The following is a 17,893-nucleotide window of genomic DNA, read 5'->3' as shown; positions in this document are numbered from 1 at the left end:
GGGAAAATCTAAACCCACCTCAATACCCAAATAATGAAAAGATCAGTAACATTTTAAACAGTCAGTTGTGGGAATTCTTGCTTACAGAGCTAACAAGAAAGAACACTCTCTCTTACTCTGCTGGTGGAATTGCATTGTGCCTCCCTATAGTCTTGTTATCCCACACAAACTGAAATGCAAATTCTTTGCAACTAATTGGATCTCATTGAGGGTACATACACAGTATGTAGTTATATGCAGAAAGATTTTTAAAAAAAATTTCTCTGTAATTACAACTTTTAATTATTATCCCAAACATCGGCATGTGTAGTATAGGTTTAGAACACATATGTCTAACTTTCTTTTACAGATTACTCAACGTGTGCTACGAAATGCTTAGTAAGGTATCAGCTCAAAAAGTTAGGGGAAAATGTTTATATTTACAGCAATCTATAAATTGGATTTTATTGAAGTTCTGTGAAAATACATTTTAAATGTAAACATCAGAAGTCACTTTCAAAATGTTTTTTCTCCTTCGGTTCTTCAGTATTTTAACATTGTATACTGCAGGTGAGGTTTCTTTGTGTAAGTGTATTTCTGCTATGTGTTTTGATGAGGTGGGGGTATTTACAGTCCCACATTGTCTTTAATAACGTGGCTGCCATTTAGACCTAGTTGGTGTCCTTTTTTTTTAAGGACGGGGGAGTCCCCATTCCCACTCACCAACTGAGATCAGAGAACTGTCCTGGTACTGTTAGACTTGGTCAAGTTAGGAGGAAAAATTAAGATAAACCCATTCAAAGATATCCTGCAGGTTGAAGGTCCTGATGATACAGGGAAGAAGGAAAAAGGGAGAAGACAGAGGAAAGGATGGGAGCCTCCTTTAATTACCACAATTATATAACTCAAAGTATGTGAATTATCTTTAGTAAGGAATCTGCATGTCTGACTTTCAAAGGTCGTTGGTATACTTCGTAATTTCCATGGTACATCTCTATCAGTAAATGTGGGAAAGTCAACACATAGCCATTAGCATTTGCAGTTCTTTAACCTGAAATACATAAAATCAGGGCAGCAAAAAAGCAATTGCTATGGAAGTGATACCTGTTTCTACTGCCCTCCTCCCCACTTTTAAATAACTTCAATTCAAGTTATTCCTTATAATTGTTTCATAATCTTCAGACTAGAGAGCCAATGGACAAACTCAAAAATCATTTTTACGCCTTGTAGGTATATTTTTTTGTTGTCTCCTACTGTAATAAAGCTTGCTGTTTTTGTAAACTAGTTTTACAAAGTAGTTAAATTTTTCTTTGATCAAATTCATTTAGCAGGTGCAGTACTGTATGATACAGATTTGTTGTGAAAAAATATATTAAACATTAGAAAGATATCCGAAGCTTGTGCCTTGACAGAAATGTGCAGGTACTAGTTACTTTGCAGACCTGTTTCATCTAGAGCAACCTCAGACATTGATATCTGAAATAGCTCAGTTTGCCTACGCTAGATAGCATTTTGTCAGAAGACTGCTGGCTGAGCAGACTAGATTTGGATGTATTAGCTAGTCAGCCTAATAACCCTGTACAGACTGTATTGATTTTTTAGGAGAGAGTTTATGAACTAAATAAACTTGGGGTTGGTGTCTTAATAAACTGCTTCTCTCAGTCTGTCACATTTAGTTACGGAGCTGTGCAGTTTAGGGGGAAAAAAGGCTAATTCTGTTACAGATTGTTCACAGCAGGGTCTCCAAATTAGCCCTTTGTTTTGTAATGCCACCTTGCTTGGGCTCGCTTTGAGCACATTTCTCAGTTTTGCCCTAATGAGTTGCAACACTGATAATGTGGCTGATGATCTTTCATTGATTTCACTATCACTTGCTTGTCTGGTAATTGATCCGTTGCTGAGCCTCTAGTTAATTATATCGGCTTTGACATGGCCCGGTCCATGGGGAATTTCAAGTCTTGCAGAATAACAGTTTTAATAAAAGAGTCTATTACTGCAGGTGCTTGCTGCTGCATGCCAGTTGATTTCTGTGTTGTGTGTGTGTGTGTGTGTGTGTGTGTGTGTACACGAGAGAGTGAGAGGGAGATGGTTGGGGGAGGATAGCAGGGAAAGAAGAGGACTACTGGACTGAAAGAAAGAAGGGGAGGGGGCTGGAAGAAGAGGAAGAGGGAGTGAAGGGGAGAGAAGAGAAGGAGGGGGTAACTAGAGAGAGCAAGAGGCAGGCGAGAAAGAACACGCAGGCAAAGCGATACAGCAGAGCCTGAGAAGAGCGAGGAGGAAGCATGCTATTGACAGTGTCCTTAAGCCTCCCACAAATAACAGCCATTAGTGGGAAGGTCAGGAGCTGAGCAGGCAGCTTGACTGAGGCACTGAGTGCCACTTCAGAAATCAAGAGGCTAGCAAATTTTAGAGGGAGTTTAAGTGGGTAATAGCTAGCTGTAAAGGTACAGTCACTGTTGACAATTGACTCATAGGGTCTTTTCCTGCCCTCCCCCCTCAAGAATATTTTTATTGACCACAGGTGGACTTAATATATTTTAAGGCAACAATTCTTTGGGTTCTTGTTTGCTTCTTCTCAGATATTGAATTTGCTGCTTTTGAGACTTTTTTGTGCTTAATGGTGGTGAACCGGAGGGAAGTTTAACAGAAAAGCTTTCAGGAGATGTCGGTTCTAGAGGGGAAGGCACATTTGTGTCAACATAGTGTACGTTTTCTCATCTTTTCTCATTGTCCACTAATGACACAGAGCTGCCATTGAAGCTCTTTTCTGTTTCTTTTGTTGTTTCAGAGAGTAAGGTTTATTGTTATTCTTCAGTTAAGAAGGAGCAAGGAGAGTGGTACATTTGTCCTCGATATTTGTAGGTGGTTGAAGATTAATGTTCCCTACATTTTAAGTTTAGGAAGGATGGCTTTTTCCTGCTGACTACTTTTATGAGATGGCATGAATTTAGCTTTTCCATTTTGAAGTTACTGTTTACGTACAGTGCATTTTGTTCATTTCTGCTTTTCCATAAATAAGGTAGATAAATACTATCTAATAAATAGATGTTTTCTTTTAAAAACTGGTTTAATTAAAAATATGACATGCTATTGAGGTTATATTTCATCAGGCAGGAAAGCGTTATAGAATTTTCCATAGAGATCTTGAATGAAAAATTGGGTTTTTATATTCATTACTTTTTGCCTGGAATGGGACAGGCTTTTTTTCTTCATCTTTTTCTTTTTTATGATTTGAGAGGATATTGTAGATGCTTCATCCAGGAACTTTCACAAAGGACTTTTCTCTACTTTTGAGCTTTAAGAAAAGGTATACTTTTTCCCTTTGTCATTCAATTTCTTATTATTTAACATCCAATTTAGTAATTAATGAATGGCCTGAGGAACTGGATATTAAGGTATTATACATGTATGTATTTTGCAAATGTTTACTGTGCATCTTCATGTTAAAAAACTGCTAGGTTCATGTATTTACTTCTTAAAGAGTGTAAAGTTATGTCCCTATGTATATTATTTTCTCTAGGAGTTTATATGTGGTTATAAATACCCTAGCACATACTATGTGACTTTTGGGAGTTAACATTTAGACAAGAACTGATCCAACTTTACATTCTCTTACATCTGAATATTTTTCTTTCTCCCAGTATACTAACTAGAAAATAATGTTTAAGCATAGCAATTTACAAATGTTAAAGCAAAGACTGATGTCAGATACTGCATGTTATACCTGAAAGCATTGTTGGGGAAAATTCCCTGGGAAGGGTCGCAGCTTCTCCTCACCCCATGTACCGCCCATCAGTGACTGCGGTGCTGCTTGGAGAGTGCAGAAGTGTGTATCTATCTGTGTGTCTGGAGAGGGGTTAGTGCAGGGTGTCATTTGGTGCCTGACAGTGGAACAGTGCAGTTGACTCTTAGCTCTGCTATCCAATGACATGCAGTGGCTGCGAATTTGAAGCTGATGGTTGGGTCTCCAGTGCTGCCTGCACACCTGACAGGCAGCTGTTAAACTGAGCAAAGGCAAGCTCGGGGAGTCACAATCTATGCATAAATGATAGGGGTATCTGTGCAGAAGGTGCGAAAGAAGCTCTGACCCCCTCCCTCCCCCAAATCTCCCCCTTCCCAAATGAAATGCACAGTTCAGCCAGCTTCTTAACTACACTACACTTTTGCTACTGGCTGCCAAGAGGCTCAAAAAATCCACCTTCACTTTTCAGTCAGAAGAGGCAGAAGTGGATGTGAGAGAAAGAGAGACACAGAGAGACAGAGAGCCAAAGAGGGCAAGAGACTTGACTTTAAGAGACTCCTGTACTGACAACTCCATGCAGTTCGGAACCAGAACGACTGCGGCTGAACCAGGGTTCATGGGGACATGGCAAAACGCTGATACTAACCTTTTATTCAGAATGTCCCAACAGGTAAGTTACTTTCATTTTTTTTTTTTTTTAAGAAATCTTGAATTGTTATATGCACTTTTGTTTCTGCTGTTTTTCTTTCTTAACATTTAAAAATAATTGATCACTTCATAGTTGGGCTCTGTTTTGTCATAACTGTGTTGCTGGAATGTGCAGGGTTAGTTCATGGTTTCCCTAAGGGCTCCTTAAAAGAAAAAGGGGAAAGGATATTGAAGTAAAAGAAAGCAAAGGCGTTTGTTGCAAAGTTTCACAGTACAACCTAGGTCATGAGAAGACAATTTATTTCTTTGTTTTCAGTTTAAAAAATATTTTTAAAGCCACCACCCAACAAATGTGTCTCTCTATATTAATCACTTCATCAAAGTGTCTGCTATCTCAGAGGAGGTTCTCCCAGTGATAAAAATGTAGGGGTCCCTCCGTGCAGCCCAACTGACTTGTTGGGGCTGGAAGCTGCTCGGACTCGGACCTGAGGACAGGAGGCTGTGCAGCAATTGCTGCCAGCGCCCGGGGTCGCCTGAGGAGCTCTGCCTGCCGGCCCCAGCTCCTCCGCCCGCCGCCCACTGCCCACCCGCCCGCCTCCGCTTGCCCCTGCGCTCCCCGCCGGCTCCGCTCCGGCTCCGCACGCCCGCCCGCCCGCCCGCCGGCGCACTCACTCTCGGGAGCAGCCTCGGAGTCCTCCCCAGAGCCGCTCCTCGGTCCGAGAGCCGCGCTGGCGGCGGTTGGGTGTGCTGGCTCTGCCGGGAAAGCCTAGGTGTTAGTGTGAGGCCAGCGGCTACTGATAATTAATCACCGGAGCCGGTGGCTTGTACCGTGCGCTCGGTGATACCCGCCCTGCGCGCTCGGCTCCTCTTGCACAATTGCTGGCTCTGTGGCGCCGAGGGGGAGCGAGGGTGAGAGGAAGCAAAGGGAAACAACCCAGAAACTTTCATCTTGGACTGTGCTCAAGCGAGGGAGGGAAGTTCCCTGGTGCCTCCCTCCTAGACACGTCTTGCTTTTCAAAAGCCTACACCAAACCCTTTACACAAAGCAAGAGTTAGTATGATATTATCATCCACACAGCACGAAACTATTACTGACATATGCTTGGATTTTAAGCAGATGACGGTTGAAGAAAATTGTTATTGTTCCATTCATTTAAAATACTACAACTGTTTTCTTAAAAATAGCAACAACAACCTATTTTGTTTGTAACAGTTCATGGGAATTACTTTATTGATTTACTTTTTATTTTTAAAGGTATTCATAATGAGGGAAAGTAAACAATTTGCTAGGCTATAAACTACCACAAGTTTAGAAATACATCTGCAGAAGACTGCACAGAGCCCCGGTTTTGTACTAGTTAGTTAGCAAACAGTTTTATCACAGGATTCTAGATGGGATAAATATATTTGAATAAGGTGTATTTTGACATATCCTGTAGAGGGACCCTGATTACTGCTGATACAGTAAGCTGGGGTTTAAATGCAATCAACATAAACCTAATAAGCAACTCTATGTGCAACTTCCCATTCTTGCAAGTTAAGTTCATTTCCTCCCAGAGATACTCCTTGTCATTGCAGTGTGCTTGGAGAGATGTTTTTCTGAGGCATATCCCTGCCTGCGTGGCTCTGTTCGTGGTTGGAACACCGATTGTTTTCACTGACCTTAGGACTAAATAACTGTGCCACACTTTGAAAATTAGATGTTACCTTAAAGGTTTTGCTTGAGTTAGTGGAGGTCAGGGGTGTGTGTGTGTGTGTGTGTGTGTGTGTGTGTTTTGGAAAGGAAGATTGGTTTAGGTCTCCCTCTAGCTAGAAAAGAGTTAATAAAACCAGATAGAGATAATGATCAATTGATAAATGGCTATTGAACCACATAGATGGTGTTAGATTGCTTCTTTGGCACTAGCCCATTTTCAAGTAGATTTGAATCTAAGGAAACATTAAGTTGTGGAAAACGTTTTAGCTAAAACACACACACACACACACACACACACACACAACAAATAAAAGTAAATTATATAAATGATGAATCTGAATCAGGAAAATAATTTGAAATCGTTCAGAGAAACTTGTACAACTAAGCTATTATGATGTCTTTGATCCACCTATTTGACTCTGGGTATATATAGGTCTATTTTGTGTGTATCTGTGTGTATGTATGTGTCAGTGTGATCTTCAGTGACTATATAAACAGAGTAGAAATATAGAGAAGTAATTTATGCATAATGATGGTACATAAAACTATAATATTTATTATACTATTTACTAAACAGTAGTACAATAAAGGGAGAAATTCACAGTTTAAAACAAGTGTTGTGATTTAAGTGTATTTTATGTTTATTTTTTGGTTTTGATGTAGTTAGTGACTCCCCCCTCTTTTTCTGTCATGGTTACTAAATGTATACCTCCTGTGCGTTTTTGGAAAGCATGTAAGAGAGGGTATGAGTTTGCATGTGTTTTTTCTTCTTCTTCAGGATGATATTTTAGTTTGTATAAATATTGTGTAAACTTAAATTCAGACTGTGGAAACCTAAAAATCTATGTGCTTTATATGTTTAATATATTTATTTTCCTTACCTATAGTTCATTAGCAGTGCTGATTCAGAGTGTGTATGTATGTATGTGTGTGCATGTGCAAGAAAGACACTTTTCTTAAAATGATATCTCTGGAAGCCAATAGTTTCAAAGAATACTAGTTTCAATATAAATATTAAGCTAGCTTTTGTCTTATTGCAGGTAAAAGTTTGTCCAGGTTAATCAAGTGTGCAGATTTCTGTGTATCTCATTTCTAAGGCATTAAAAAGATTTTTCTATTATGATTATTTTAATCTCTAGGAGAAAAAACTGATTTAGCTCGTGAAATAAAATTTATTTGGTATTTTTTACTTCAAAGTTTTCTGTAATAACGTAAAAACTACAGACTTACCTGATCATTTCATTAAATGTTAGAAAAGATTGACTAGTAGTTTTCAAACCTGAATTATAGAGAATTCACCATTGGTATTATTTAACTACAGCACAGCTTGTAGTGGAAAATGTCTCATGAAAACTGAAATATCATAATCTAGGTTTATGTCTTTTATAGGTAGACTAGGAAGTAGAGATATAAAAATCTTTGTGTTTTGTTTTGTATTGAATGAAGTTGAATTTGCTTATACGTAAATCTTTCAGTCTGTCTAACACTGACAAAACGAACACAATTTGAAGCCAATTTAGATTTGGTGGAATTAAGTATATTCTCCTAAAGTTTGAGGTATAACAATTTGAGTGAATTTTTCTGCCTCTCTTTATTTTTCTCCCATATTCAATGATGATTTTTTTCAAAAGGGATCATTTTTTTTTTCCATACAGACAAATATTTGATAACCTTAAAGGGCATGACTCTTGACTTCTGTGAAGGGAGTTCTCACTTGGGTTACTTTGATCAGTGACAGGCCGAGAATGACCAGAAACCCTTTACTCATCTTCTCTGTTAATCTTATAGAGTCCAGAACATTATTTTGCCCATTTTAACCTCATGAAATTTTTGTTAAAAGCAGAAAATAAGGCCTGCTTTTGAAAGTTTTTTTTTTTTTTTTTTCTAATCAGGTTTTAAAAGGTGAGTTTTCTAAAATGTTTTGTGTATGTGAGAGGCTAGCATATAAAATTCTTTGTGAGTTCCTCAAGGGATGCAATAGTCTAATATATTTTGAAATCTTTTCAGAAATGAAACCATAACAGGTAAATAGCTATAGTTCACATTTTACACATTTACATTACTAGAGGCATTTTCCTTTAATTATTGGTGATGTATATTTTACCTTCTCAAATAAAATGTAGATTCCTTAATAAGGTCTCTTTTCAGACATGAGTGAAATACTAAGTTAGAATTATAAATGACTCTGTGCATCATTATGTAGTAATTTAGGATTCACCCAATGATGTAACACAATTAACAACATAATTTCATTGTGAAACTGTGTCTTATTAAAGAATACTGTCTGACATTCTCTTACAGTTGCTTTATTTAACTTCATGCTAATATTATTAATAGTGACATTTTTTCTATTGTGCATTAGAGTCTCTCATTAGCATGATGTGTTAGTTATCACTAGAGAAATAATTTCCTAGATAGGTGAGGGGCAAACCAAGAAAGCTAAAAATTAAATCAATGATTTACATTAATACCAGAGCATATGCTCACCAGAGATATGACGGAGTAAAGCAAACTTTTCTTACTAATATAAAATCTAGCACATTTCAGAGGAATGATAAATAAAATATATTATAAGAAATATATAACAACATTGCTGGAATCCATTTAAAAGCATGTTCGATATGAAATTTTCTCCCAGTAGCCTCTTAGTTCTTTCTATTCATATAGGCAAGCAGAGTTTCATTTTGTTTAATCTATACTTTAAATTGGAAATGGTAGTTTTGTGTGACTTCTTCCCCCTTCCCCCTAAATAATTTGAATTTGAATGTTTATTCACTAACAGCTTAAAATGCACATATACCATTTTTCTTAGAAGTCATGCCTAATTGCATATTGTGGTTTGATTCGTTTTTGTAGTTCATACAGTACATTTTTATTCTAAACTCTGCCCCACTCATGTAGACATCTCTTTTAACATAAGATGTATATTCTTGTTTAATCAGAGCCCCAAGTAAAGCAGCTGATAGTTAATGGTCTTTGAAAATGACTTTCATGGCCAGGCGTCATTCATCCCTAGGTTTCTGCACTTTTTCCTCCTCCCTTCCTACTCCTCTTCTTACAGTTGGTGTGTGTGAGTGATCATGTCTTATTAAAAAAAAGGATTAAATTGACCAAACTTATGGTCATGAGGCTAAAATAAATATTTATATTATATTAGGAGGCATGTAAGTTCAGCCTGTTGAATTACTAGGCTGCTATCTCCTATTTAGTTCCCCTCTCTGATTTGAGTGGTAATGGGTTTTATTTGAAGTTTTAACTCTAGACATATATTCAAATGTAATTCTTAACATACACTCTGATAATGTAATACGAAAATAGGAATATTTGGGTAACTGTTAAAATACCAAATATTGTAGCAGAGACAGGTGCTTGTGGAAGTCTATGTATAGCATGCAGACTTCACTTACCAGAAACAATCTAATTTGTAATGCATTGAGGAAGTAGCAATGGAGAAATAGTAGGTCATATAGATGGTATTTATGTACATGTTAATGCAAATAAAGCATTCATGCACAAACATATTCTCAGGTGTGTATGAAATAAACATTAAAAACCTGTCCACAAATTTCGACTTTATTTTCAACATGATATGTTAAGTGCATTTGAACACAGTAGGTGATCATTGTGAAATTATTTTTCTCATCTTTCTGTCATCTGCAAACTGGTACTGTGTGTCTGTATAATTTGTAAAGCCTTTTGCTAAGGTGAGTCAAGTAACCACAGTTGAAAAATAAATCCCTAAAGGTGCAGATATCTTATCTATAATTGCAGGTATTTTTTTATAATTATATTTATGAGTATATTTTAACATTCACTGATAAATCCAATTATTCATGCATGCCTTTATGGAAATCTGATTAATGTAGTGACAGGACAGATTTGGGCTACCACAGCAGCACATACTCCCACTCCTGTGTCAGGGTTAAGAGCTACGGCAAATCCTCCCTAACTAATTAGATGCTGAGTAAGGCATCTCTGAGAAGTTGGGGCAAAAGTGAATGGGTCACAGCCAACGCAGGATTGCAAGGACTCCAGTGATAGTGAAAGCATTCAAGTTTGCCAGGTCGTTGTGACACAGGGAGCTGATTCCAAAGGAACAGACCGTGATAGATAGTGAGCTGGCGTAATCCACTTTAACGAAAAACAAAAATTCTACTGCTTCTCCCTTCCCACCTTATATGCGTTGTACACACTTAAAGTTACATGGGGCCTCTACCCTTATCAATCTGCAAAGCTTCTGAGAGAATTTTCCTTATAAACATGCGTCGCTAATGACTCTATAGCTGAAGTGGTATTTTCTCAACTTGGGACTCTTGATTAGAATGTATATATCAAAAGGAATGACAGAAAAAACTGGAATTTGCTTTTAGCTTGTGTCCATAATTTGAATCATAGTGTTTGAATTGATCTAGGAATTAACTCATTTTTTCCCCACAGAATATTGTCAGGGAACTTTGTGGTAGTAGGGAGAAAAGAGTGAATCATGGGATGATTTTTTTAGTAAGAGACATTTTCTCTGAGACTCTTTGCTTGTTATTGTCCAAAGAACATGGAATATAATGGTTCCAAGATTTCCTTTCTCGTGAGATTTGGAGCCTGGTTTGTTATATGCATAGAATGAAATCTTCACCACGTGAAAACCCTCTCGTTACCTTTCATGGTTGGTTTTTGCCACTACATTACCACCCTTCTCTAGGCCTTGGTCAGAAGATTCTGTGAGGATTGTAGAAAATGATTGATCTCGCCCCTGTCTGCCAAAGCTGATGCCATTTTTATTTCCTGAAAAGCAGCTGGCTTCCACATTTTGCTTGGTGATCCTCCTCTACTGAAGGACTGGGAGAGGAGTAGGGAAGGAGTTCAAAGACCCTTTCAGGGAACTTTGACATCTATTTTTAAGCGTTAGAGATATAAAGGAAAAGAGTCATAATTCAGGATTAGCAGCCTTTCTCTCCTGGCATACAAGCAAAGCACTGTGTAAAAGAGGGATTTTTTCCCCCTATAAGATAAACTAATAAACAGGCGAGGAAAATAAGATGAAAAAACATTCGGAGCAATGCAAGCTCTAAGAAATTTTAATATGTGCCTATGACATCCCCAAAATGATACCTGGGGTTGTGATATTCAAGGTATCCACATTTCACTGTGCTGCCTTCTCCTCCCCCAGGTTTAAAAGAAAGTTTAGAGACTAGGAAAAATAAAAGTATTGATTCTTTTTTAATTTGTACATTCCTTATAGGAAGTCTAGCAAATTTCATAGTAGACATTCAAACCCTAAGGTGAAAAATTTATGACTGGAGTTCATTTGGGTGAGAACAGTGTACAATGCCATTCTGTTTAAACACTTTGCGCAGTATTTCATGCTGCAGAGTCAGAGATCAGGAGAAGAGGGAGCCCTGTATCATTTCTTCATTCACAGAGCCTTCCTTAATGGAAATGCTTGTGGAAAATAATGCATTACTCAAGCCGGCTAGCTTAGAAATCAGATTCTCAGCTTATTAATCATCATTCCAATTAACAACAACAAAAGAAAAAAAGAATTGATCCTTTAACAACAAAATAATATCCTTTTGTTTTTCTTTAATTAAGCCCATCAGGTTTTCATTTCTTTCTGTTAAGAAAATGAAAATAGTCTTGAACAGTAGGAAGTTACTCATTGAAACACTGATTCTCTTGAGCATATCTGACATCTTATTTACTCAATAATTTTGGACTGCAATGTTATTTTGCTACTGTCTTAGGGTTTGTGTTGTGAAGGGGGGTATGGTTTAAGTCTCACTTCTATTTGGTTGACATCAATTTTCTTAATGACCTACATCCGTGGTTATTCTGTTCTTTCTTCCTTTTCCTGTTCCCATAGACCTGATTTCTTTCTTGCTTTATTCTCCTTTCACCTCATCTCTCTTTTTCTGAATTTCTCCATACTTTCACTCGCTCTTTTTTCTCTAATATAAAAGCATTGAAATGCACCTGAAACTTAACAGTAATTGAATAAGGCATCTTTTTGCCAATACATCATTCAGCAGAGTTATGGGGAAGAGGTGCCACCCTCAGATGTGGTCCTCAGTGTGTAAGTGCTGACAGGCGGACTGTCCCGAGTTTTGCTATGTAAGGGTTCTTAAGTAAGGGCGTGATAAAAACGTGTAACTAGGGGCCCAGGCTTATCATTCAAAGGCGCTGAAAGGCAGCTCAATTTGATCCTTTGCCTTGTAAGAAAGTACTTAACTGAAAAGAGATTTTGCTTTTATATTTCTCTTTTTTTAATAAAGTAATTCTTGGATTTATCATTTTGTACAGTTACACTTCCATCTACACAAGAGACAGTATTTCCTTACAAGGAGGAAAATGTGTAAAGTTTTCCTTTAATATGTTGAAGGTATGACTCTTTGAGACAAACTGCAGTTATTTAATGAGAGTTCACTGAAACATTTAAAAAAGGAATAGAAATGATAGCAGGGCTAATATTAATGGATTACATGAAATTTAAATTTAAAACATGCAGTATACATAACACAATGAATGTTCACTACTGTTTTGTATTTAATAAAATTTAACTCATTGTCTTATATGATAGAGAGATTGTTAAAGTTGAAGATTAAAAACTGTCATTCTGTATGGGAAAGACATAGCTTTCAGTGTTGTACCTGCTGTGCTTTTGTGTGACTGTCATGAATTTTCAACTTTATTAAGGTGTCTTTTAGTGGCTATTTGTTCTCTAGACAGTTCCTTAGGACTCATATTTGATCAGAGTGCCTGAACTGGCTGGGGAGTTTGAAAATAAAAATTTTAGGACGATGAATATTTTACATGCCAAAAATAATTACTTTCAGCTGGCTTAATACAATAACAAAACTGATATTAAAATGAGAACCTCCATTGGCAAGGTTTTAATAATGTTTATTTTTCTTCCATTACAATTTAAACAAGAAAGATTTCATTGACTTAAATCATTAGGATGGCTATTTGGGGCACCTAATCAGGCATAGATAAAGAAAGCTGCCCACTACTATGCCCTCTGCCAGTGCCAGAGGGCAGTGGACAGGTCTGGGAGGCCACTTACAAGGTACATGAGAGCAATTATACACTGAACATATTCATGAAAGTGTCCCTTTAGTAAGAATGCCTGCAAAAGTTCTCTTTGTTGATCTCATGTCAGAACCTAACTCGAGTCAGCTAGGTTATCTGCTGCTTTATCTAATACCACTTTTCTTTTATTCTTTCTTTTTTAGGTTATAAGTATTAGAGTACCAAAAAGAACCCAAACAAAGACTGACTCTAGACTTTGTGGAAAGACTTACTCTCTTGCTATGGAAAATAGTAAAGATCCTCTATTGTCACATGGTAGTATACTAATGTGTGGAGCACAGATGTGCAGAAAGTCTACACCTATCCATTGATTGGTTGTGGGAATTAAGTTATTTATTTCTAGGTTTGTTGAGCAATTGTTAATGGCTGCCTCAAATGCAGTGAGTATGTGGACTGGCCCACCCTAAAAAGGAATTCTGCATTTTAGGAATCTCATTTGAATGAGTCCTTATATTTTGTAACCTTTTTGCTCCTTGAGCATAGCTTTTTGGAGAAGCTCTATGCCATTCATTGTCATTCATTGGGAAATAGTGAAACTTATTCTTAGGTTGTGAATTATGGTCATTTTCAATCAGTGTGAAACTGCAGTTCTTTTCAAATAAATTAGAACTAAGCTAGGGGAGAGGTACCTTTGGCTAAAACTATAAATGTCTCATCATTTTCTTTCCCAGCTGTTTTTTGTTTTGTTTTGTTTTCATGGACAACTTTGGAAAGTAATCAGGGGACTGAATAAATCTTTAAAGAATCCTACAGTCTACTAAACAGAGTTCATCGTGGAAAATACTTTTTTCATTTTTAATTTATTGTTGACATTTATTTTAAATTAAGTGGGAAAGATAGAGAGAGAATTCCAACATCTGGGAGAGCTTGTTTCAGTAGCCAGACTAGAAGCCCAAACCCTGGCTTCATACAGGTGAGATGTGTTATGGGAATAAAGGCCTTATGCATTTAATGAACCCCGCCTGCCTGTCAGCCTGGTTTTTCATACACCATTGTTGTTCAAATAAGAAAAAGAGTGTTCACAACCTGTGGTGAGATTAGAGTAATGAAAATGAAGTGTTAATCTGTTGATAGCAAGCCCATCTCATATCCTGCGTCCTGGGCCACATTCACAAGTGTATAATATATTCCAGGTTTTCTCATGACCAGAGAAGCTTGGATGTTCATTATATTAAAAACACCCTTTTGGTAAAAAGTGATGTTAGTTATTTTAACTTATACAAATGGTTATTTTAAATGATTTCTTAATAAACAGACTGCTGCCTGCCCTTTGAGTATTCCGATAACCCGTTTTTCTGTATGCGCCAGTATTGCTGTACTTTTGGTCTAATATTTGTTACAAATGCAGAATGCTGAAATGAGCCTTAGCATAAGCCTAGCTTGAAATGCTCGTTTCTAGAAATTGGTGATCAATAGAAATAAGGATGGAGTTAAGTGAGCACAGTTCTTTAATCCCCAAAGAACATGGGTTAAGTATTAAACATTCCTTGTCTCACTCTTTATTTTTCCTCTAAAACAATAAAGTGCAAATAAAAATAACAAATCAGGAGACTTCTAGAACAACTCTCCAGTCAGCTGCCAGGATGTGAGCCTGAGCAGACGAACTCAGAGCTTCTGTCATCATGGGTGAGCGTGGTGTGGATATGGTGGGTTGTGTTTTTTTCCCCATAAAATTCCCTTTCTAAAAATATTATAGTAGATGGAGCAACATGAATCTAATGAATTACACTTTTCCCAAGAATTCATGTTTTAATTTTTTTTTTACCATTTTACTCATTAATTATTTGAGAAGTCTTCATATTTTTTCTAAATCTAGAATTAAGAGAGAGAATAAGTTTAGTCTTAGATAATACCGAGTTGTTTTAAAGAAAGTGATGTGAACATTTGCGTACATGCCATCCCTTAGGATCATCTCTCCAGGAAGCACCTTTAAGAAGTATAAAAGGGGTGGGAGAAGTGAATTAATGATTGAGTTCCAGGTGTCTGCTTCTGATTGCTCAAATTTTAAACATAATGGATATTAAGGAAAAGTGCTTCCCAAAAGGAATATTGTCATTCAAATACGGGCCCTGGACTCCATTCATGGAGCTCATATTTATGGCATTTTCTCCTTTCCTATTCAACTGGGAGTCATGGAATGAAGTATGGTCATAATGATTTTGTGAACTGTTTACTTAAAGTTGTTCAAGTTTTTAAGAAGCAAGAGAATTTGGGGATTAAAGTCTGATGGTGAAGTAAATTTGGCATATGTTCAAGGGTTTCTTTCTTAAGGTGGAAATGGGAAAAAAATGCTTCTCTCTTAGGAAGGAAACACCTAATTAAAAAATAATCTTTCAAGAATGTGGGCCAATGATGAAACATGATTTCAAAACACTATACTAAAAGTTGATTTAAATTTTACTCTTGTTACTACGTTGGAATATGTCTGATGATACCTTATTTATTGCACTTCTCTACTGCTCAGCACACCTGGGAGTACCAGTAAATATAGTTGGATGAAGCAGAAAGGTACTTTCGTTCGTCCGCTAAATAGGGTGCTTTTAATTTGTTTGTAAAATCCACTAACACGTAAAAATACTGTGCTGTGGTTGATTAGAAATGGTGAAATTTAAAAGATTTTTCCCCTTGCATTTGCTTTCAGTTAAGAAAAAAAGCCAGTAGTGCATAGTGACTTTGTCATAGACATCTGCTTCTAGGTAATAATCATTTTTAAGGAAATATGCCATGACTTTTGGGGTCATTTGAACCTGTAATAATGTCTATTTAATATAAGTATAAATGTCAGATTGTGGCGTACATGTGGAGCCAGTAAAGATGAGTATTTGCTATGATAATATTCATGCATCCTAAATGTTGACTTTTAAAATTTACCTTGAAGATGTGTTCTATTTTCATATTAGGGTCAGTTTTCACTTAAGTACATGATCTTTCTAGAAAGGAAGTGCAGAAGTGTTAACATGTGAACAAACAAAATGGATGTAGATCTGAGTAATAGTTTGACATGAGCATCTTCTCTGTGCTGTAGGGAAGAATGTGGTTGATTTAAAACCAGTGTAAATGTTTTTGAGCCACTGTGTAAGACCAGCTCACCAGTCCTAGAATTGCTTTAAAATTTTTTTTTTAATTATGGAAATGAGTTTCTTTTGCTTTGCACTTATGTTTTACTGAACAACTGTAGTTTTAAATAAAATCAGTTACCTACTGTCTTACATTGTGTAAGCCCATGAAGTATGTATTTTTAAATCTCTGTTTGTAGATATTCTCTTTTTCTTCCACAAATTGCAAACTCTCCATGGAGTATTATGACATTTTAAAGATGGGCCATGTGGAGGTAAGGTTAGTTAAATGAGTGGAGTCAGTCTGGTGAGGACTGTGGTGGACCAGAAAACTCTTGTGTCAACCACAGTGAGGTGGCAGCTCCCTAGCTCCAGCCAGTTGTTGGTAGGTAGGAATGGAGGCCCAACGTTTTGAGATCCTCCTCTTCTTTTTAAAATGAGAAGCCAGAAATCCAGATTTTTTTATGTGAAATCTCCTGATTTTAAATCTTGGCAACCTTTTCAAATATTTTTTAAAGTGTGTGGTCCAAACAAAACTCATTTGCAGGCTTTATATAGCCTACTGGCTGCCAGATAGAAACCTCTGTTTTAGATAATATTTTAATGGATGAAGATAATCGTTTCATTGCATGTGATCATTCATCTTGGGAATTCCCCCACCGGGATGAACCGAATTCTTCATTTTTTTTTTTGCACAATTAAAAAGAAAGTTTAGTAAATATATTTCTGGTGCTGATAGTTTTGATGTATATAGCTTTTCTCTTTATGACCCCACATATGAAGAAAAATAAAATGTGAGCAAAACAAAAAAAATGGTCCAAGGATTTTAACAAAGGTTAGAAAAGTAAGAATTTTAGAATTATAATTGGAAGAAAGATTTCTAAATTCTGAAAAGAATCCTATGATTTGTGTCAGTCATTGATGTAGATGAAAAGCTGAATTCAACTATATAAAAACTTTCCATCTCACCTTTAAGCAGTGGGTTTTGTTTCTGAATCTTTGTGGGATTGCTGTAATTTACCAGGCAATTGATTATGATGTCATGAGGAGGAGATGGAACCACAAGGGGAAAACTTCCCCATGCTAATTTGTGCAAGGCCAATATTTTATACAAGCTTCATGAAAACATCATCTGTATTGTGTAAGATGAGATTTTCAATGTCTATCTAAATTTTTTGAAGGGGCTCTTTAAAAGAAATAATCTATTTATAATTGAAATTCTCCAGGCAAATGAGATATCAACATTTTCAACAGAACAGGCAATTAATTGGTTTGAATTCCAAATTGAAGGTCACGCTGTTATTGATTTTCGTGGGAACAGGAAACAACATCTTGTTAAAATGATCGGCAAATGAGGCCTAGGTGTGCAGAGGTTCTGTCCAGGGTCTTGTTGAGCAGCAGAATCAGACACCAATCAGAAGGGAGTCGTTTCTGATATAAACATAACAAGCTGTTGGTATGCTTCCAGAACTGGAGAAGAGTTGAACTGTAGAAAAGACCAGAGATTAACAGTTTGTTTTATAGTTAAGTCAGGTATTTCAAATCAAATGACTGGTGCAGTTTGTTACAAAGCATCTGTAAGTTTGTCAGAAGGACATTGGTATGCCATGTTCTAGAAGTTCAGTGTCAACGCAGCCGTGACACCACTTTCAGAGACCTTTCAACTGGGACTTAGATAAAATACCTTTC

General features: G+C 36.8%; 1 protein-coding gene across 2 annotated transcripts in view; it reads left to right on the top strand.

Moving 5' to 3' along the window:
* Positions 1-17,893, top strand: part of BNC2 (basonuclin 2) — a 355,086-nt gene that overhangs the window by 58,177 nt on the left and 279,016 nt on the right. Inside the window, exon 2 of one of the 2 annotated variants that reach the window (XM_036261168.1) lies at positions 4,191-4,391. In XM_036261168.1, the coding sequence (XP_036117061.1) occupies positions 4,191-4,391 (201 nt within the window). Of the gene's footprint in view, positions 1-4,022; positions 4,392-17,893 lie in introns of those variants that run through there. The other variant, XM_036261167.1, reaches the window with a different exon arrangement.

Source organism: Molossus molossus, unplaced genomic scaffold (genome assembly GCF_014108415.1).
Source record: "Molossus molossus isolate mMolMol1 unplaced genomic scaffold, mMolMol1.p scaffold_m16_p_14, whole genome shotgun sequence".
Lineage (NCBI taxonomy): Eukaryota > Metazoa > Chordata > Mammalia > Chiroptera > Molossidae > Molossus > Molossus molossus.
This window is presented reverse-complemented; position numbering and strand designations above follow the sequence as displayed.